The sequence below is a fragment of the Procambarus clarkii genome, chromosome 67 (assembly GCF_040958095.1).
Source record: "Procambarus clarkii isolate CNS0578487 chromosome 67, FALCON_Pclarkii_2.0, whole genome shotgun sequence".
NCBI classification, from domain to species: Eukaryota; Metazoa; Arthropoda; class Malacostraca; order Decapoda; family Cambaridae; genus Procambarus; species Procambarus clarkii.
In genome coordinates this window covers 27,439,465-27,461,239 of record NC_091216.1, presented here as the reverse complement: position 1 = coordinate 27,461,239, position 21,775 = coordinate 27,439,465, and the positions used below count along the sequence as shown (strand labels likewise).

General features: G+C 45.3%; 1 protein-coding gene across 1 annotated transcript in view; it reads right to left on the bottom strand.

Moving 5' to 3' along the window:
* Positions 1–18,642: 18,642 nt before the first annotated feature.
* Positions 18,643–21,775, bottom strand: part of LOC138355414 (uncharacterized) — a 6,300-nt gene continuing 3,167 nt past the window's right edge. Inside the window, exon 2 of the mRNA XM_069310306.1 lies at positions 18,643–19,484. Coding sequence (XP_069166407.1) covers positions 18,643–19,484 — 842 coding nt within the window. The remainder of the gene's footprint in view (positions 19,485–21,775) is intronic.

Genomic DNA, 21,775 nt, shown 5'->3' with positions numbered 1-21,775 from the left:
TTTTGAGGTCTTGGGGAATTCTGAGGTCCTGTGGAAATCTGAGCCTCAGCTGACAGATTTACCAGATCGTGATGGAGAACGAATCAGAGAGATCTTATATATTATTGTCACAGCCATGAAGAACATCATATGTTCACCAGAGAGGCAGAAACCCAACAGTTTTGAACATAGATTCAAGTGCTATATAGAATGACGACCCTCGCTCGTAGTGGGGGTCACTGAAGTGGGGGTCAGAGAAGTAGGGGGTCACTTAAGTAGGGGTCAGAGAAGCGAGAAACAGAGAAAAAGCAATAAGGGAAGAGCCTTAGAACGCAGGCGTGAAGCCAGATCTCAAATGACCTTAAGAGGATAGCACTGAGAGTCCACGATAACCTGATGAATCACAGATGATGACGTAACTCCGGTAGGGGAGGGGGGGATGGATGGGTGGTGGGGGAGGGGGTGGGGGTGGAGTGGGGGGGCGTCTGTTGTGGTCAGTTAAATGCAAAATTTGTTTACATATCAACAAATGAGTAAATAATTCACTGCCAGTGACATGAATCATTCATCAATCGTCTTACGTGCCATTCATCAATAGTCTTACGTGCCATTCATCAATAGTCTTACGTGCCATTCATCAACGTACCAGACGCCCTTCATCAGCTGAGGCCATCAGACGTGGACAGGTGACCCGCTCACCTGTGATCTGGGCATCTTTATCACCGCTAATTTGCATACCAAAAGGAAATGATGAATAGGTCGCTAGCTTCACCACCACCAACACCACCAGCTGCACTACCACCACCACCACCAGCTGCACTACCACCACCACCACCAGCTGCACCACCAGCACCACCACTACCCCCACCACCACTACCACCACCACCACCACCACCACCAGCTGCACTACCACCACCACCACCACCCCCACAACCACCCCCACCACTACCCCCACCACCACCACCACCACCAGCACCACCACCCCCCCCACCACCACCACCACCACCACTACCACCAGCTGTGACCATCTCCCACACCTTGTATCTACCCAGGGCAGGATTACAGGTACATGTATCTTCCCAACGACCTACACTGTCCGCGGGTTGGCAACACCGCTGTTTGGTTACGTCAGCTGTTTGGTTACACCAGCTGTTTGGTTACGCCAGCTGTTTGGTTATGCCAGCTGTTTGGTTACACCCGCTGTTTGGTTATGCCAGCTGTTTGGTTATGCCAGCTGTTTGGTTATGCCAGCTGTTTGGTTACACCCGCTGTTTGGTTATGCCAGCTGTTTGGTTACACCCGCTGTTTGGTTATGCCAGCTGTTTGGTTACACCCGCTGTTTGGTTACACCCGCTGTTTGGTTATGCCAGCTGTTTGGTTACACCCGCTGTTTGGTTACACCCGCTGTTTGGTTACGCCAGCTGTTTGGTTATGCCAGCTGTTTGGTTACACCCGCTGTTTGGTTACACCCGCTGTTTGGTTACGCCAGCTGTTTGGTTATGCCAGCTGTTTGGTTCCGCCAGCTGTTTGGTTCCGCCAGCTGTTTGGTTCCGCCAGCTGTTTGGTTACACCCGCTGTTTGCCTAACCAATTTGCTTTTAAATCAACATTAAAAAAGGTACATCTAATTACATTTTAAAGGAATTAAGTAATTATCAAAGAAAGTCACCGAGCCTGAACACCATCAATTTTAAAGAAAATTTATATTTTGATAAAAAATCACAAAATCTGTTCATGTATTTTTAAGGACAAACGTTTGTTGTCTATTATTGTAAATAAAGTTTCACCAGATAGACTTTTTTGGACAGTCTTTATTTGTTTGGGTAAAGTTCCCCAATTGTTTGGGTAAAGTTCCCAATTGTTTGGGTAAAGTTCCCAATTGTTTGGGTAAAGTTCCTAATTGTTTCGGTAAAGTTCCCAATTGTTTGGGTAAAGTTCCCAATTGTTTGGGTAAAGTTCCCAATTGTTTGGGTAAAGTTCCTAATTGTTTGGGTAAAGTTCCTAATTGTTTGGGTAAAGTTCCCCAATTGTTTGGGTAAAGTTCCCAATTGTTTGGGTAAAGTTCCCAATTGTTTGGGTAAAGTTCCTAATTGTTTCGGTAAAGTTCCCAATTGTTTGGGTAAAGTTCCCAATTGTTTGGGTAAAGTTCCCAATTGTTTGGGTAAAGTTCCTAATTGTTTGGGTAAAGTTCCTAATTGTTTGGGTAAAGTTCCCAATTGTTTGGGTAAAGTTCCTAATTGTTTCGGTAAAGTTCCCAATTGTTTGGGTAAAGTTCCCAATTGTTTGGGTAAAGTTCCCAATTGTTTGGGTAAAGTTCCTAATTGTTTGGGTAAAGTTCCTAATTGTTTGGGTAAAGTTCCCCAATTGTTTGGGTAAATTTCCCCAATTCTTTGGGTAAAGTTCCCCAATTGTTTGGGTAAAGTTCCCCAATTGTTTGGGTAAAGTTCCCAATTGTTTGGGTAAAGTTCCCAATTGTTTGGGTAAAGTTCCCCAATTGTTTGGGTAAAGTTCCTAATTGTTTGGGTAAAGTTCCCCAATTGTTTGGGTAAATTTCCCCAATTGTTTGGGTAAAGTTCTCAATTTTTTTGTAATTATTATGGGAAAGCGCCAAGCCATTACGACTATATAGCACTTGGAAGAGGTCAGGATAAGGATTTGGGATGGGACCGAGGGGGGGGGGGAGGGGGGAAGGGATTGCATGGTTCCCAACCACTAGGATGGTCGGGGATTGAACGCCGACCTGCATATTCTCAAGTATTTACGAAGACGAAGTTAGTTCCGTAGTTATTATTAGATAAATAAAGACTCGGGGAAGTCGACGGAATCTCCAAGTTTTCGTAAATTAGGTAAAAAAAAAAAATTGGTACTAATTGGCTGCCTCTAATTCCGTGCTAATTTTAAAACCAATTTTGTCATTAATAAAAATGAGGTCGGGATTGCCTAAAGGACGTTTCAGGGCATATGTTGTGTTTTGTATATGTGTGTATATATGTAGTGTATATATGTATTGTATATAATATGTATACATTGGTACTTGTAGGTCCAGAGAGCCATAACCTGATCTGTATATCTAAGTTCAAATTCGATTTTGGACATCTAAATCTATCTTGACATTATCTTGAGATGATTTCGGGGCTTAGAGTCCCAGCGGCCCGGTCCTCGACCAGGTCTCCTTTCTGTTACACCCTCCCTTCCCCCCAGGAAGCAACCAGTAGCAGCTGTCTAACTCCCAGGTACCTATTTACTCCTAGATGAACAGGCTCATCAGGGTGAAAGAAACTCAGCCCATTTGCTTCCGCCTCCACCGAGAGGGGATCGAACCCGAAACCTCGGGACTATGAATGCCGAGCGCTGTCCACTCAGCCGTCAGACCCCCCCCCCCCCTGGAGGCGACAAAAGATATTCTAGGAACTAATAGCTTGGTTCATGTATATATATATATATATATATATATATATATATATATATATATATATATATATATATATATATATATATATAAATATATATATATATATATATATATATATATATATATATATATATATATATATATATATATATATATATATATATATATATATATATATATACGGCGTATTTGGTATCGCAAGGAAGCACTGGGGATTGGGAGGGGGGATGGGAGAGGAGGGGGAGGGATTGGGGGTTGAGTGGGGGGATTGGGAGGGGGAGGGGTTGGGGTGGGGGGTTATGCCCCCTACTGCTGTGTCGCAAGAGGAAGCGTTCACGAGGGGTTTTAATGTGAGATTAATCTCCCCTAATCACGTAATTGGAGAGTAATTGGGTGATTAGTATAATCAGATAACTGGCCGCAAAGATGCGAGTCGGTTGACGCCATCATAAACAAACAAACAACAAACATAAAGAAGTCATTGCTAATAACGTTCTAAACTAATGCTTCAAGTGTGTGTGTGAGACAGAGGGTGACACACTTCCACCTTGGGTTCGAATCCCACCCACACTCGGCTCACGCTGGGGGGACTCACATCTTAACAGGGTTCGATGCCAGGTGGACCAAGTGACTGGGGGGCTTCCGTTTCTATCCTCAATTCCCCTATTCCTATAGTTCCTATCCTCTCTTCATATATCCTCCTATATATCCTATCCACGTATCCCTTCTACGTGCTACATAGTCAGGCTGGCTTGCTGCTTTCACCTCATAATTATCCATCATTTCCGCAGCCCGTCACAATGCCCAAATGGTTCCGGCCCACAATTCTGCATGTCCTTAGCCCAAGCTATTATATAATCCTTATTTCAACCCCCCTTTGCGAATCGCACTGTGAATCAGCTCACGGGGAAGGGGTGGGGGGTTGGGGTGGGGGGGTGGGGGGGGGGGAGTGACTGGGATTCGGACAATCTCTGCAGACGTTAATCCTTCAGATGTCCATCATCCGCTCGTTGCTGAGTTCAACGATGCCCCGTGGTTGGGAGTGGTTGTACGGCCCAAGCTGCTTAGCTCTTCCCAGACTCCCCCAGCCACTCTGATAATGGATTGCTGGAGCTTCGAGACCGTAGGGTCGAGACGAGGAATGAAACCTCGAGGCGAGCGATAACAAGCGATAACCAGCGATAACCTCCACACCAGCGATAACCTCCACACCAGCGATAACCCCCACACCAGCGATAACCTCCACACCAGCGATAACCTCCACACCAGCGATAACCTCCACACCAGCGATAACCCGACACCGGCGATAACCCCACACCAGCGATAACCCCACACCAGCGATAACCCCACACCAGCGATAACCTCCACACCAGCGATAACCCCCACACCAGCGATAACCCCACACCAGCGATAACCCCACACCACCGATAACCCTCACACCAGCGATAACCCTACACCAGCGATAACCCTACACATCATCCAAACACAACTAATTCGCGCCAAAAAATCTACCCTTTTGAGAAATATTTCTTGGTTCAGATCGCTGAGAAATACTTCCATGGGAAACAGCTGTCCCCCCAAAAAATTGTGAACGGTAGAAATTGACTTGCAATTGCATGCAGTAGAATCCATAAACGTTGGTGTGGCCTCGACCCCCCCTCAGGAGGTGATTGTCTGAGCGGTAACAGCAGCAGCAATTGAGGAATGGAGGGAGGAGGGGGGGGGGGAGGAGGGAAATCAGAGGTATTCTTGAGTATCTGATGGGTGGTCTGAGGGGAATTGCTGTATAATACTACGGTACTGTCTCTTGCGCACGAGAGAGAGAGAGAGAGAGAGAGAGAGAGAGAGAGAGAGAGAGAGAGAGAGAGAGAGAGAGAGAGAGAGAGAGAGAGAGAGAGAGAGAGAGAGAGACGAGAGAGAGACGAGAGAGAGAGAGAGACGAGAGAGACGAGAGAGAGAGAGAGACGAGAGAGAGAGAGACGAGAGAGAGAGAGACGAGAGAGAGAGAGACGAGAGAGAGAGAGACGAGAGAGAGAGAGACGAGAGAGAGAGAGAGACGAGAGAGAGAGAGAGAGAGAGAGAGAGAGAGAGAGAGAGAGAGAGAGAGAGAGAGAGAGAGAGAGAGAGAGAGAGAGAGAGAGAGAGAGAGAGAGAGAGAGAGAGAGAGAGCGAGAGAGAGAGAGACGAGAGAGAGAGAGACGAGAGAGAGAGAGAGAGAGACGAGAGAGAGAGAGACGAGAGAGAGAGAGACGAGAGAGAGAGAGAGACGAGAGAGACGAGAGAGAGAGAGAGAGAGAGAGAGAGAGAGAGAGAGAGAGAGAGAGAGAGAGAGAGAGAGAGAGAGAGAGAGAGAGAGAGAGAGAGAGAGAGAGAGAGAGACGAGAGAGAGAGAGACGAGAGAGAGAGAGACGAGAGAGAGAGAGAGAGAGAGAGAGAGGAGAGACGAGAGAGAGAGAGAGAGAGAGAGAGAGAGAGAGAGAGAGAGAGAGAGAGAGAGAGAGAGAGAGAGAGAGAGAGAGAGAGAGACGAGAGAGAGAGAGAGAGAGAGAGAGAGAGAGAGAGAGAGAGAGAGAGAGAGAGAGAGAGAGAGAGAGAGAGAGAGAGAGAGAGAGAGAGAGAGAGAGAGAGAGAGAGAGACAGACAGATATGAAACAGGTATATAACCCCTTCAAGAAGCGCTCCAAGAAACACCTCTCAACTTGCTCAACTCTCACTTCTTCCTCTCCCAGAGCCCTCTCACACTCTCACTACACACACACCAGCCCTCTCTCACTCCCCCCCCCCCCCCCCCCCCAGACCAATTCTCCCCTACAATCCTCTACGACCAGTAATTGAAATGTATTGAGATCGTGTGAGGGCGGGTGGTCGTAATACCCAGGTGGCCGTAATACCCAGGGTGGCCGTAATAACCAGGGTGGCCACACAAACCACTGGCCAGCACCCTGCCTAAACGTTACAGCTGGGGTATACTGTATAACCTTAATCTGCCCCCCCTTTAAGCAAATATAACCCCTATATCTGACCTTACCAACAACAGTAGCCTAACGCCCAGGTACCTATTTACTGCTGGGGTGAACAGGTGAACCAGGCAGAAGGAAATATGACCACACATACGTATCGTCCTGGGAGTCGAACGGGGGACCATAGTCGTGGCCACCAAACTGCGTTAATCACAGCACTGCACAACAGTAACCACTAAACTAACTCAAACACACTACGGGCTCACCATAGCCCGTGCTACTTGGAACAAAAAGTTTAAAGTAGCGAATCTTAACCAACAACAGTACTCAAACATACACTATACCACTTTATGTATGACTGACAAACAATTTTTATAACACAACTTAAAAAAATAATCAAATTATTTATAATAATACTCACAATATAATTCAATATAATTCCACTATCATCCCCTCAGAGGATGGAGAATGACCTCAAAATATCATTCTCAAAATTAGAGTTAACACCGATGCTATAAAGTTGAAATCCTTCCCCCCTTAAAAAAAATGGAAAATCATGCCCTTGTAAACCAGGATTTTAGCAGTTCACGCCACTAAGTCCCACTTGAAAATTGAGCTCCAAACTTCCTATCAAACACGGCCCGGGGTCCAGAAACATGGCCCGGGGGCCAGAAACATGGCCCGGGGTCCAGAAACATGGCCCGGGGGCCAGAAACATGGCCCGGGGGCCAGAAACATGGCCCGGGGGCCAGAAACATGGCCCGGGGGCCAGAAACATGGCCCGGGGTCCAGAAACATGGCCCGGGGGCCAGAAACATGGCCCATGGCCCGCCTCGTATAATCACCTATAATACACCAACGAACCTAAACCCCCCCTAACCCCCCCAAAAAATATAAAATCCCTTCATTAATGTCTACACAAACTCTGGATAAGGCATTTTTACACTCCGTGTTCCCAGTCTCTCTATATATATCCGTGCCCAATCGCTTCTTCCCTCGTTCGTTAATTGTTTAATTAAATTCTCAGAAGTTTTGGTTTAATATATATATATATTTTCGGGAGAGTTGCTGCCTATTATACTTTATGCCCCCCCCCCCGGATGTGGAAATTAAATGGAATTTGTCGCTATAATGACATTATTAATAAAATATAATTATATAATTCTATGATTATAATTAATCAAATAGAATTATGTAACTAATCAAATAGAATTATGTAACTAATCAAATAGAATTATGTAACTAATCAAATAGAATTATGTAACTAATCAAATAGAATTATGTAACTAATCAAATAGAATTATGTAACTAATCAAATATAATTATATAATTAATACAATATAATTACTGCAATAATAATAAAGCATATATAATATATTAATAAAATTTAAAAACTTAAAAAAAGAGCAGTTTCTTCTTTTATTAATAATATTATAATTATTACTACTAATAATAATTTTAGGGTGAAAGACAACGCAGCCCAATCGCTTCTATCCTGCCGTGGGAATCGAACCCGGGACCCCTTGATGATGACTCCACTGCGTCTAGCACAATCCGTTACAAATACGACGTTTTAATCAAAATTTAAAGCCCCCGCGTAATATCTCCGTTTTCTTTACCTTCAGCTTCGATAGGTTAGGTGGGTTGGTTGGGTTCGTAGGCATCTGGCTAGGCACACGTGGTGGTATGCCGCGGGTATACTCAATAGTGGTGTTAGAAGAGAGGTATATAATTATATCTTCCGGTATATAAGATATACTCATTCATGCCAATTTTGTTTAATAATGGGTTTAATGGGTAAATAGGCTGTTGGGGAAATGGGATATGAACGAGGGAAGGGGTTAAGTGGATAGGCAATTAAGGATATATATATATATATATATATATATATATATATATATATATATATATATATATATATATATATATATATATATATATATATATATATATATATGTGTGTGTGTGTGGTTTTCCCAGAGTCACGTGTTTCAGAAGGAGATGCCCAACAGCATCACCATTCATCTCCTGAGTCGTCACGGATGCTGCATCTCTGGCATTTGTTATCGTTATCCATCTCCTCTTTACTTCCTCTTATCATACCATCTTCCTCTCTTCCTTCCTCCCCTATTCTCTGTTCGCCACGGTCTTCTCTATCTCCTATTACATATATTTATTAGTATTTTCCACTTGGGGGGGGGACATTTATTCTCTATTCCTTCTTTATCCAGTTATTTATCATATTCTACTTTCTTGTGTCCTGTTTTATTCCTTGTTTTCCTGTTTCTGGTTTCTCTCTTCTCTCTCTCTCTTCTCCTGTTTCTGGTTTCTCTCTTCTTTCTCTCTCTCTTCTCCTGTTTCTGGTTTCTCTCTTCTTTCTCTCTCTCTTCTCCTGTTTCTGGTTTCTCTCTTCTCTCTCTCTCTTCTCCTGTTTCTGGTTTCTCTCTTCTCTCTCTCTCTCTCTTCTCCTGTTTCTGGTTTCTCTCTTCTCTCTCTCTCTCTCTCTTCTCCTGTTTCTGGTTTCTCTCTTCTTTCTCTCTCTCTTCTCCTGTTTCTGGTTTCTCTCTTCTTTCTCTCTCTCTTCTCCTGTTTCTGGTTTCTCTCTTCTTTCTCTCTCTCTTCTCCTGTTTCTGGTTTCTCTCTTCTTTCTCTCTCTCTTCTCCTGTTTCTGGTTTCTCTCTTCTTTCTCTCTCTCTTCTCCTGTTTCTGGTTTCTCTCTTCTTTCTCTCTCTCTTCTCCTGTTTCTGGTTTCTCTCTTCTTTCTCTCTCTCTTCTCCTGTTTCTGGTTTCTCTCTTCTTTCTCTCTCTCTTCTCCTGTTTCTGGTTTCTCTCTTCTTTCTCTCTCTCTTCTCCTGTTTCTGGTTTCTCTCTTCTTTCTCTCTCTCTTCTCCTGTTTCTGGTTTCTCTCTTCTTTCTCTCTCTCTTCTCCTGTTTCTGGTTTCTCTCTTCTTTCTCTCTCTCTTCTCCTGTTTCTGGTTTCTCTCTTCTTTCTCTCTCTCTTCTCCTGTTTCTGGTTTCTCTCTTCTTTCTCTCTCTCTTCTCCTGTTTCTGGTTTCTCTCTTCTCTCTCTCTCTCTTCTCCTGTTTCTGGTTTCTCTCTTCTTTCTCTCTCTCTTCTCCTGTTTCTGGTTTCTCTCTTCTCTCTCTCTCTCTTCTCCTGTTTCTGGTTTCTCTCTTCTCTCTCTCTCTCTTCTCCTGTTTCTGGTTTCTCTCTTCTTTCTCTCTCTCTTCTCCTGTTTCTGGTTTCTCTCTTCTTTCTCTCTCTCTTCTCCTGTTTCTGGTTTCTCTCTTCTTTCTCTCTCTCTTCTCCTGTTTCTGGTTTCTCTCTTCTTTCTCTCTCTCTTCTCCTGTTTCTGGTTTCTCTCTTCTTTCTCTCTCTCTTCTCCTGTTTCTGGTTTCTCTCTTCTTTCTCTCTCTCTTCTCCTGTTTCTGGTTTCTCTCTTCTTTCTCTCTCTCTTCTCCTGTTTCTGGTTTCTCTCTTCTTTCTCTCTCTCTTCTCCTGTTTCTGGTTTCTCTCTTCTTTCTCTCTCTCTTCTCCTGTTTCTGGTTTCTCTCTTCTTTCTCTCTCTCTTCTCCTGTTTCTGGTTTCTCTCTTCTTTCTCTCTCTCTTCTCCTGTTTCTGGTTTCTCTCTTCTTTCTCTCTCTCTTCTCCTGTTTCTGGTTTCTCTCTTCTTTCTCTCTCTCTTCTCCTGTTTCTGGTTTCTCTCTTCTTTCTCTCTCTCTTCTCCTGTTTCTGGTTTCTCTCTTCTTTCTCTCTCTCTTCTCCTGTTTCTGGTTTCTCTCTTCTTTCTCTCTCTCTTCTCCTGTTTCTGGTTTCTCTCTTCTTTCTCTCTCTCTTCTCCTGTTTCTGGTTTCTCTCTTCTCTCTCTCTCTCTTCTCCTGCTTCTGGTTTCTCTCTTCTTTCTCTCTCTCTTCTCCTGTTTCTGGTTTCTGTCTTCTTTCTCTCTCTCTTCTCCTGTTTCTGGTTTCTCTCTTCTTTCTCTCTCTCTTCTCCTGTTTCTGGTTTCTCTCTTCTTTCTCTCTCTCTTCTCCTGTTTCTGGTTTCTCTCTTCTTTCTCTCTCTCTTCTCCTGTTTCTGGTTTCTCTCTTCTCTCTCTCTCTCTTCTCCTGCTTCTGGTTTCTCTCTTCTTTCTCTCTCTCTTCTCCTGTTTCTGGTTTCTGTCTTCTTTCTCTCTCTCTTCTCTTGTTTCTGGTTTCTCTCTTCTTTCTCTCTCTCTTCTCCTGTTTCTGGTTTCTCTCTTCTTTCTCTCTCTCTTCTCCTGTTTCTGGTTTCTCTCTTCTTTCTCTCTCTCTTCTCCTGTTTCTGGTTTCTCTCTTCTTCTCTCTCTCTCTTCTCCTGTTTCTGGTTTCTCTCTTCTTTCTCTCTCTCTTCTCCTGTTTCTGGTTTCTCTCTTCTTTCTCTCTCTCTTCTCCTGTTTCTGGTTTCTCTCTTCTTTCTCTCTCTCTTCTCCTGTTTCTTTATCTCACATTCGGTTTTTTGATTAGTTTCTCGGGTTATATTCCGTTTCTCTTTATTTATCTCTTCGTTATTTTCTTCCCGTTTATCCAGTTTCTTCATTACGCGTCGCTTTCCGTTGTTCCTCTGTTTGTTTCTTGATTGTTTCCGTTTTGCGTTATTCTCTTTCATTATCATTGTGGTGTTTTTTTTTTGTTTTTTTTTACTCTCTTAGGATATTTTACAATTCTTGTTTTCTTATGTCCTTCCTTTCTTTATTGTCATTATCTTCTGCTTCTCTTTCTCTCTCTCTCTCTCTCCTCTCTCTCTCTCCTCTCTCTCTCTCTCTCTCTTTCTCTCCTTCTCTCTCTCTCTCTACACAAACATTCACACAATTATTCACCGTTCTTTACCTATCACTTACCTTAATTAGTTCCCTAGTTCTTCCCTTCATCTCTTCTTGCCTATCTTTTCTCCCTATTTCCCTATTCCCTCCTCCTTTTTACCTTCTGATCGTGGAGTAAAGGGTTCAGTTCGTTATATCCAGAGGGCGTGGCCATCTTTACATCCTCTTTAAATGCCTCTCCTGTTCCTCAGGTGTTCCTCACATCCTTATCTCTCACCTGCCTCCTCCCTCTCACCCCATGTCTTTTCTGGGCACCAAACCTCTATTTTCCGTTCTATTTTATCTCCCAGCTAGCCAGCCAGCCAGCCAGCTAGCTAGCTAGCCAGCCAGCCAGCCAGCCAGCCAGCTAGCTAGCCAGCCAGCCAATTCCAAACCTATAAAACTTTAAACTGTCAAATTCCTAGCAGGGAAGCTGTTGAAGGAGATAGCGAGAGCTATTGTAAGTTTGAAGTCTTTTTAACAAAAAGTGCTTCCCAAGGCAGCATCAGCATCTGTCGCAGGATCCTCAGCCTCCGGACAGGTGCTGGACGGGAAGACGTTGGTACGGATGCATGCCAGAGATTCTGCATCCTCTGGACAGGTGTTACGGGTTAAGACGTTAAAGAACCCGTACCTCTACCGTCATGTAGACAGGTGTAGCAGGTGTAGACGTGGTAGGGTACCACCCCAGCCTGCAACATCTCCTGGACAGATGCTTCTGGTTGGAGATTTTGGTGTCATTGTAGATCTATGACGGGCCAGCATCCTCCTCCAACTGCATCGGGGTATGTCTAACGACTCTAACCTACGGAAAGGTGACCCGTGTGTACGAATGGCTTCCTCAGTTTCGGGCAATAAGCGAATAAGCGAGCATAATGGGCCACCATTAGCGAATGAAAATTGCCTTGCAACTATTTATTTCTTGCGGGTACCTTGCTTGTTAGGGGCTCCAATTAGCGGCAGTTTCCCTTAACGACGTGTAATTGCCAGGCCGTCCGTAGCAGACGTCAATAATTACCCGGGCAGAGTGTTAAGACAGCCAGGAGGCGGTCGTTTAAACCTTGTGGTTTCAGGAGTTAGTGAGAAGGATGTTAGGGTGTTGGATTTGTGGTTTGGGGTGGGTGTGGGGTGGTGGGTGTGGGTGTGGTGTGGGTGGGGTCTCAAGAGTGGGTGGGGTGGTGTGCGGGTACCACCCACATTAAAATATTACAATAATCTCTTTTAATAAACAATTCCATTCGTTGCTCTATAGATATGTAAATCTTCCTCCATAACAGTACGACATGAAAGATGGAATCAGTAACTAATGTGAATTTCACTTTCTCTCAAGTCGACTACTCAATTTTGCCAAACACAACAGTCTGGCAAACTTCTATAGTACTCAAACAAGTAAATGTACCAAAAGTTGACAGATCAATTGTCAATCACTGTCATCCTTGATTGAGCTCAACTCAAGGTGTAGCTATGACGTGCTTGTCTCTTAAGCAAGGCAGAGATAAAATAGTCAACCATGCCATCAAAGAGTTTATCTCCCATGGATTCAGCGCCATCTTGGCCTCCGAATGGATGAATTGATGAGTTAGCCAAGGAATAAGCTACTAAAGAAGGAGTTGAATACCATCTTTGAGCAGCCTAAGAGCAGCAATATTTCTAGAACAAGAATTAAATTAAATAAACTTACTGTTCTCTGTAAGTAAGTTCCTCATTCGTCTTACCTGTGAAAGTAGACAAAAAATAATTTAGCCATCACGTATATAAACTACCATTTACACTAAATTTTATATTAACTTTAATATTTTATACCAAATGTAAAAAAAAACTTGTGTATTTGACATAAATGTCACATATACAATTGACATATATTTACGCTAAATACAACATACAATTTACATATTTACGCTAAACGTCGCCTATACATATTGGTGCAAGAGGTAATATTTACAAAATACATACGAGTCTTGTAAAATATATATACACATATCACACATACACGGTACATACATACATACACGGTACATACATACATACACGGTACATACAACACAAGAAAATACAACACCCTGGTCTATACGTATACGAAGATATATATATATAAAGATATAGAAGATATATATATATATATATATATATATATATATATATATATATATATATATATATATATATATATATATATATATATATATATATAGGGGGGTACCACCACTGGTGTAATTATAGGGACCCACAGCCTCAGAGAAGGGAACACAGAGCACTCAGGGAAAAACTTGACATTTAACTCTGAATACGAAAGAGTGTTCACTTCTCCTACCACCCCCTTTTTTTTATATATATATATATATATATATATATATATATATATATATATATATATATATATATATATATATATATATATATATATATAACGATATAGATGATATACGAAGATATACTAAATCCCAAAAATGGTTTGCTTTCTACTCCAGCATTGAGGTTCCCCACTATTATCAACGTTAGGAACTTGTTATTTTTACAGCAAGCGCAACACTGCCGAAGACCTTGATCCGTTCAACTGTTAAGGGTGGAATGATGCATGCTCCTTACACACCTGTGTCCTCTGCCTTCGAGAATGTCTTGAAGTATATGTCTGAATATGTATGCATGTATGTATGAATGTGTATTTGTGTATGCAAAAAATCTACGATAATACGAAATATTTGTTTGATATATTTTTTTAATGTTTGAAAGTAATTGTAAAAAAACTTTTTTTTTACAGAGCTAGAGGGAACTGACTCTATGTCGAGTCACTCTGTATACAGTATACATTGTATACAGCACATCGAGTCCTCTTGATTTCTCCCCTCAGTTCTCTCATTACCTTGCATTTGTCAGGGTTGAAGTCTAGGTGTGCTCAGGAATACCTACTCATTCTGTATTTTCATGCTATAATACTTAAACGAATTAACCTGCATTTGCCTAAATGGTCGTCATTGACTGTTAATGATAGCTGCGAAAACGTTTAAATAACCATCAAAACAAAGCAAACGTTTTGTGAAAATGTAAATAGGCAAACGTTTACATCATGAATAAAATTTTATTCATAACACCAATATAATTAACTGTAAAATATCTTCAAAACATGAATTTCTTGTCCGTTCCAAAACTCGATATTTTCACAGCAGGAAAAGGAGAATTTTCTAGCCACATATAACGATATGTAAATAATTACAAAATTAAATAAAAAGTCCTAAAATTAAATCAACTTTGCAAGCAGACAGAGGAAGATTATAATCCTAATTATCAGTTGACGAGGAAAAAACAGAGATAGGAGAAATTTTCCCGGGAATTAAAGGACGGAAAATCGTACGTCATACCACAGGGATTAGTAAAAAAACAGGAGATTAAAAATGCACAGTTACGAAGCGACCTTCACACGCTGTGTTTGGCTTGTTAACCAACAGAAATATTGCTCTCTAAGACCGTCTAGTTGACAGCCCTCTGCAATGTCAGTGATTGTTTATGCACAACCACTACCACAATCACCACAATCACCACCACTACCACCACAACCACCACATGCACAATAACCACCACCAATAAGAGGTATTAACCACCACTATCACCAGCTTCACCCGTCCTGGAAGCAATAACTACCACTACCAGCTCAACTATCTACCACCACTACCACCACCACCAGTTTCAACCACCCCGTCCCAGCTCCATCCCACCCCGTCCCGTCTCCATCCCACACCCACTCCCGTCTCCATCCCACACCCACTCCCGTCTCCATCCCACACCCACCCCGTCTCCATCCCACACCCACCCCGTCTCCATCCCACACCCACCCCGTCTCCATCCCACACCCACCCCGTCTCCATCCCACACCCACCCCGTCTACAGCACCCTTCCTCCATCTCCCTGTACCGTCTCGCCGCCGACCAAGAGTGCTTCCTGCCGGGTGACGGGAGGTAGGAAGGTACATCCGTTCCATCCTGTTCCATCCTGGTCAATCCGAGTCGGCGGAGGGGGTGGGAAAGGGTCGGGGATGGAGAGGGAAAGTGGCGGGTGCAGAGGGGGTGGGGGTAAGAGGGTTTAGGGGAGGGAGAGGATGGAAAGGGAGAGGATGGAAGGGGGGTAGGGAGGGAGGGAGGGAGATTACTTGTGAGATCACAGGCGTCCGGATGAGAGGAGCTGTGGATGTGGCCGGTCCGTAATCCCGTTCCGGTAAAGGGAGATTATCTTGCCGGGAGAGACGGCTAGGGGTCGTTTAAAAGCAATGACGGAATAGAGTGGGACGGGAAGGAAAGGGGGAAAAGGAATAGACACACACACACAAAAATTGCATAGATCTGTAGGATATTCGTGATTTATTGAATATTGGAGGGGTCTGGCGGCCAAGCGGTCAACGCTCGGGGTTCGTAATTCACGGATCTGGGTTCGCTTCCCGACAGAGACAGAAACGTGTTCAAATCTGTTTTTCCTCTTGATGCCTGCATTAACTTATCAGTTAACACCTATCTTGGAGTCAATCCAGTTGTGGGGGGGCTAAGAGACGACACCGCAGAGACCTGTTCGCAACGTAGAAGATACTCTGACACAGAACGTACTCTTAGAAGGTCGTAAGGACCATTGATTCATCATCTCAGTAGCCAACCAGCTGAATGGGGGGGGGGAAGAGTCATCAATACTTAACTCTATTCAGTCTGATAGTTAGACACAATAGCACATAAAGCTAAAGTAGAGAATTACACATACACACACCAGCCACAAAGTGGGGGCCACGGAGCTGGAGCTCATCCCACAAGGAATATTATGTAACAACAACTAGGTGAATACACCTGGTTACCTGGTTGATACACCTGCATGAAATAGGAGATAACGAAAAACACGATAACACCTGGATGGATGGAAGGAGATAGCGGAACACATGTAAAAAAATACATATTCATACAATGAATACAATCATACAATGAATGTATTAAATAGGAAATAAACTTCATCACAGAATGTATGATGATAGGATTCTGGTCTCCATCAAAACGTTAAAATGACGACGTTCCCATCTATCTCCCAATTCCATTCCACTTCTATCCCCTCTCCCTCTCCCTCCTACTTCCCTCCCAACCCATCCCAACCAGAGCAACAATGCATCACGGACCCCACCCCCCAACTTCCCCCACACCCCCCTCCCTCCCTGAACCAGGCCGCGGAAGTGGTGCCGACCTAACAGCCTCATTACAGCTGGGGGGAGACGCCCCGGTCCGGACATTATTAAGCTATAGCGGCCGGCAAGATTCGGCCTTAAAAGCGGGACCACGTACGGAACTGGATGCAAAAAGATGGTGGGGGGGTAAAAAGATGGTTTTAAGAGGAGAACTTCCTGTGTGTGTGTGTGTGTGTGTGTGTGTGTGTGTGTGTGTGTGTGTGTGTGTGTGTGTGTGTGTGTGTGTTGTGTGTGTGTGTGTGTGTGTGTGTGTGTGTGTGTGTGTGTGTGTGTGTGTGTTGTGTTGTGTGTGTGTGTGTGTGGGTGTGTGTGTGTGTGTGTGTGTGTGTGTGTGTTGTGTGTGTGTGTGTGTGTGTGTGTGTGTGTTGTGTGTGTGTGTGTGTGTGTGTGTGTGTGTGTGTTGTGTGTGTGTGTGTGTGTGTGTGTTGTGTGTGTGTGTGTGTGTGTGTGTGTGTGTGTGTGTGTGTGTGTGTGTGTGTGTGTGTGTGTGTGTGTGTGTGTGTGTGTGTGTGTTTTATAATGTCATTAAGTCTTATGTCCCCCTATTTTTGGTGGTTTTTTCGAATTTTATTCGGTTCCCCCCCAATTACCTATTCTGTCTCTCTCTCTCTCTCTCTCTCTCTCTCTCTCTCTCTCTCTCTCTCTCTCTCTCTCTCTCTCTCTCTCTCTCACACACACACACACACACCCACACACACACACATACACACACATAATTACTCCCTCACACCCAATTCAACTCTTTTAACACACCTCTACTCACTATCTCACTCCCTATTTCACACTCCTACTCCCTCACACCCAAATTCTTGCCTCACACCGCCTCTCACTCCCTCATTCCCTCCCTCACAACATCCTTCCCTCATATCCTGCCTCCCTACCACTATCCTTCTACCCATATTCAGATATAACTAGCCATTCCCTCTCCCCAATCTACGAGGCACAGTACTTCCTCATTTGCATACTGGAATCCCCTCCAAGCGAGCAGGGGCCTCTGTAGATTCTAATTACAGACAGATAGATAGTTTGTACACATTACAAGGCCTTCAAGTTCTACAGCAACTGTCCTACAACTTGGGTAGGGAGGGGGTGGGGGAGGGGGGGGAGGAGTTGGAAGGGGGGGGGGGGATGTATTTGTGTAGTAGGGGAGGCTGGGAATTGTAGGAGGTGGTGTAGTTCTGCTGTAGCGGAAATGAGTCGTTTGTTCTTGGTTGGGTAGCTGTGTAAGGTGTAGAGTTGTTCCTCTGGTTGTTGGTTGTTAGGGGGGTTGTAGTTGGTGGTTGGTGGTTGGTAGTTAGTGGTTGGTGGTTGGTTGTTAGGGGGTTGTAGTTGGTGGTTGGTTTTGGTTGTGGTGGCGAGTGAGGGCAGGAGCGTGATTGGAGCCGAGAGAGAGAGAGAGAGAGAGAGAGAGAGAGAGAGAGAGAGAGAGAGAGAGAGAGAGAGAGAGAGAGAGAGAGAGAGAGAGAGAGAGAGAGAGAGGAAGAAACTAATTCCTTGACAGGATTACTGGTAGAGACTTCCGCCGCGCCGTGTTGACCAATGAAGGTGAGGGAAGTGGTAGAAGAAGGTGAGAGAGAGAGAGAGAGAGAGAGAGAGAGAGAGAGAGAGAGAGAGAGAGAGAGAGAGAGAGAGAGAGAGAGAGAGAGAGAGAGAGAGAGAGAGAGAGAGAGAGGGAAGGGGTAGGGAAGTGAGAGAAATATAAGACAGACATCTTGACGTACGACGTACTGGAGAGAAACGTCTATCTACCGGAAGTAACAGGAATTAACAGGTCAAAGGGGTCAAGCCATTACGACAATATACCACTGGCAATGGATCAGGATATGGATTTGGGATGGGATGGGGGGGGGGGGAAGGAATGGTGCCCAACCACTTGTGGACGGTCGAGGGATTGAACGCCGGCCTACATAAAGCGAGTCTTGTCGCTCTACCGTCAAGCCCAAATGGTTGAACAGCAACATCCCGTTGACGGAAACGCCGAACAACAGACGTACGAATGATCCAAGCGGCATAACGGAAGATAACGGAAGGAAGTCAATCGTAATCAACGGATAATGTATGACGCTGATAATGATAATGACGCTGCCTGTTCTGTTGCCTACTCAAGTAGGCAGCAAGGAAGGCAACAGAGGACAACAGTAGGCAACAGAGGACAACAGTAGGCAACAGAAGAGCAATTCGACAAGAACAGAGTAGACGTCGGCTAATAGGAGTGGAGAGTACAGAGCGACCGCAACAGCGGGAAAACTGAGATCGAAGTTGATTCATTATGGTCCTCGAAGTTGCTTCTGGCCCACGAAGTTCCTTCTGGGCCGCGAAGTTCCTTCTGGGCCGCGAAGTTCCTTCTGGGCCGCGAAGTTCCTTCTGGGCCGCGAAGTTGCTTCTGGGCTGCGAAGTTCCTTCTGGGCCGCGAAGTTCCTTCTGGGTCGCGAAGTTGCTTCTGGGCTGCGAAGTTCCTTCTGGGCTGCGAAGTTCCTTCTGGGCGGCGAAGTTCCTTCTGGGCCGCGAAGTTCCTTCTGGGCCGCGAAGTTGCTTGTGGGCCGCGAAGTTGCTTCTGGGCCGCGAAGTTGCTTCTGGGCCGCGAAGTTCCTTCTGGGCCGCGAAGTTCCTTCTGGGCCGCGAAGTTCCTTCTGGGCCGCGAAGTTGCTTCTGGGCCGCGAAGTTCCTTCTGGGCCGCGAAGTTCCTTCTGGGCCGCGAAGTTGCTTCTGGGCCGCGAAGTTCCTTCTGGGCCGCGAAGTTCCTTCTGGGCCGCGAAGTTGCTTCTGGGCCGCGAAGTTGCTTCTGGGCCGCGAAGTTGCTTCTGGGCCGCGAAGTTGCTTCTGGGCTGCGAAGTTCCTTCTGGGCCGCGAAGTTCCTTCTGGGCCGCGAAGTTCCTTCTGGGCCGCGAAGTTCCTTCTGGGCCGCGAAGTTCCTTCTGGGCCGCGAAGTTCCTTCTGGGTCGCGAAGTTCTTTTTGGTCCTCGAAGTTCCTTCTGACCCTTGAAGTTGCTTCTGGCCCGCGAAGTTGCTTCTGGCCCGCGAAGTTGCTTCAGGGAGGCAACATGGGAGACACCGTGAGAGGTGGACACCTCCACGTCTCTAACCTGGGACCCGAAGGTCAGGAAACTAACTAAATTCAGGTATCAAAGTTTGTCAGAGTCGCTGACACAGAACTGCATTAGCCGACCACAGAGGGGTGCCTCGGGCCTGTCTGCCTGCCTGCCTGCCTGTCTGAGTCCCTGCCTGCCTGTCTGTCTGAGTGCCTGCTTGCCTGCCTGTCTGAGTGCTTGCCTGCCTGTCTGCCTGCCTGATTGTCTGCCTACCTGCCTGCCTACCTGCCTGCCTGCCTGTCTGTCTGAGTGCTTGCCTGCCTGTCTGCCTGCCTGACTGTCTGCCTACCTGCCTGCCTGCCTGCCTGCCTGAGTGCTTGCCTGCCTGTCTTCCTGCCTGACTGTCTGCCTACCTGCCTGCCTGCCTGCCTGTCTGTCTGAGTGCCTGCCTGTCTGTCTGAGTGCCTGCCTGCCTGCCTGTCTGTCTGAGTGCCTGCCTGCCTGTCTGAGTCCCTGCCTGCCTGTCTGTCTGAGTGCCTGCTTGCCTGCCTGTCTGAGTGCTTGCCTGCCTGTCTGCCTGCCTGACTGTCTGCCTACCTGCCTGCCTGCCTGCCTGCCTGTCTGTCTGTCTGAGTGCCTGCCTGCCTGCCTGCCTGCCTGCCTGCCTGTCTGTCTGAGTGCCTGCCTGCCTGCCTGCCTGTCTGTCTGAGTGCCTGCCTGCCTGCCTGTCTGTCTGAGTGCCTGCCTGCCTGCCTGCCTGTCTGTCTGAGTGCCTGTCTGTCTGTCTGCCTGTCTGTCTGAGTGCCTGCCTGCCTGCCTGTCTGAGTGCCTGCCTGCCTGCCTGCCTGCCTGCCTGCCTGTCTGTCTGAGTGCCTGCCTGCCTGTCTGCCTCACCAGACCAGACCACCAAACTAACGCCAGTGTGAGGGGGGTAATGAGGGGTAGTATGGCTCTAATGAGGTGGTGATGGGAGCTCATTTAGATGCATGAACTAGTATGAAAATCATGAGGGAGGGATTCGAACTGCAGTCGAACTGCGATTCAGAGTAATTAATCAATACTAATCAATCACATTATCAAGAATAATCAATCATGTAATCAATCGCATAATCATGAGTGATCAATCATATAATCTCGATATACTTCGCGTTGAGGTATACCCAAACGGAAGATGGTACTAGAACTACTCTCACTTATACAACCTCTGAATCAGAGGAAGAAATACAGGTTGTATGATTCCGCCTGCTTCAATTAAGTTAAATGGTGTATGAGTACCCTGTGGTGCTCTCTATAGTGTTTATATGTTCCGAGTATACTTGTGTATATGTTCTTGTGTATATAGGATGTTCCACGGTTACAATAGTGTTTTATACATGTTCCAAGACTGATAGAGTGTGTATTAGACGTATTTTACGTTCGTTCCAGTTAGAGAACAACCTTGGCACTTATATACGAGATAGAGAGAGAGAGAGAGAGAGAGAGAGAGAGAGAGAGAGAGAGAGAGGGAGAGAGAGAGAGAGAGAGAGAGAGAGAGAGAGAGAGAGAGAGAGAGAGAGAGAGAGAGAGAGAGAGGGAGAGAGAGAGAGAGAGAGAGAGAGAGAGAGAGAGAGAGAGAGAGAGAGAGAGAGAGAGAGAGAGAGAGAGAGAGAGAGAGAGAGAGAGAACCAGCTCTATTAAACGTTTCGAGTCCTCTTTAAGGCTGTCTTGACGACGTTCTCTGAGAGGAAGGTAACTGAGTTAGTTCAATCGAGTTTACTCTAATATATTACATCCAACACCTCAGTTTAATCGGATTTGCTCAAGCCAGGTTGTGGAGGCTGGCAACTCAAAAGGGATTCGATTCGTTTTATTCAGGTATACTTTACATACATATATACTTTATACATACATTAGAGGTATGCCATTACATATCGTGTGAGAAAAATGTGTAAAAATCATGTTAGATACGGCAAAAATTTCTTATTATAAACACGTACCAAAAAATGGGATATCAACTACTTGGAATGGTTGGTACAGGAATGGGGGGGGGGGAGGTTTTGCAGGGTCTTCGTTCGATCTCCGATAGTCTTAAATAGTTGAAACACCGTTTCTTCGACTCGTTTTTAATATTTCAATTTCTTGTTCTTATTTCCTAGTCTTGTCCTCATATCCCAGCTCCTTGTCCTCTTATCCCAGCTCTTTGTCCTCATATCCCAGCTCCTTGTCCTCATATCCCAGCTCTTTGTCCTCATATCCCAGCTCCTTGTCCTCATATCCCAGCTCCTTGTCCTCATATCCCAGCTCCTTGTCCTCATATCCCAGCTCCTTGTCCTCATATCCCAGCTCCTTGTCCTCATATCCCAGCTCCTTGTCCTCATATCCCAGCTCCTTG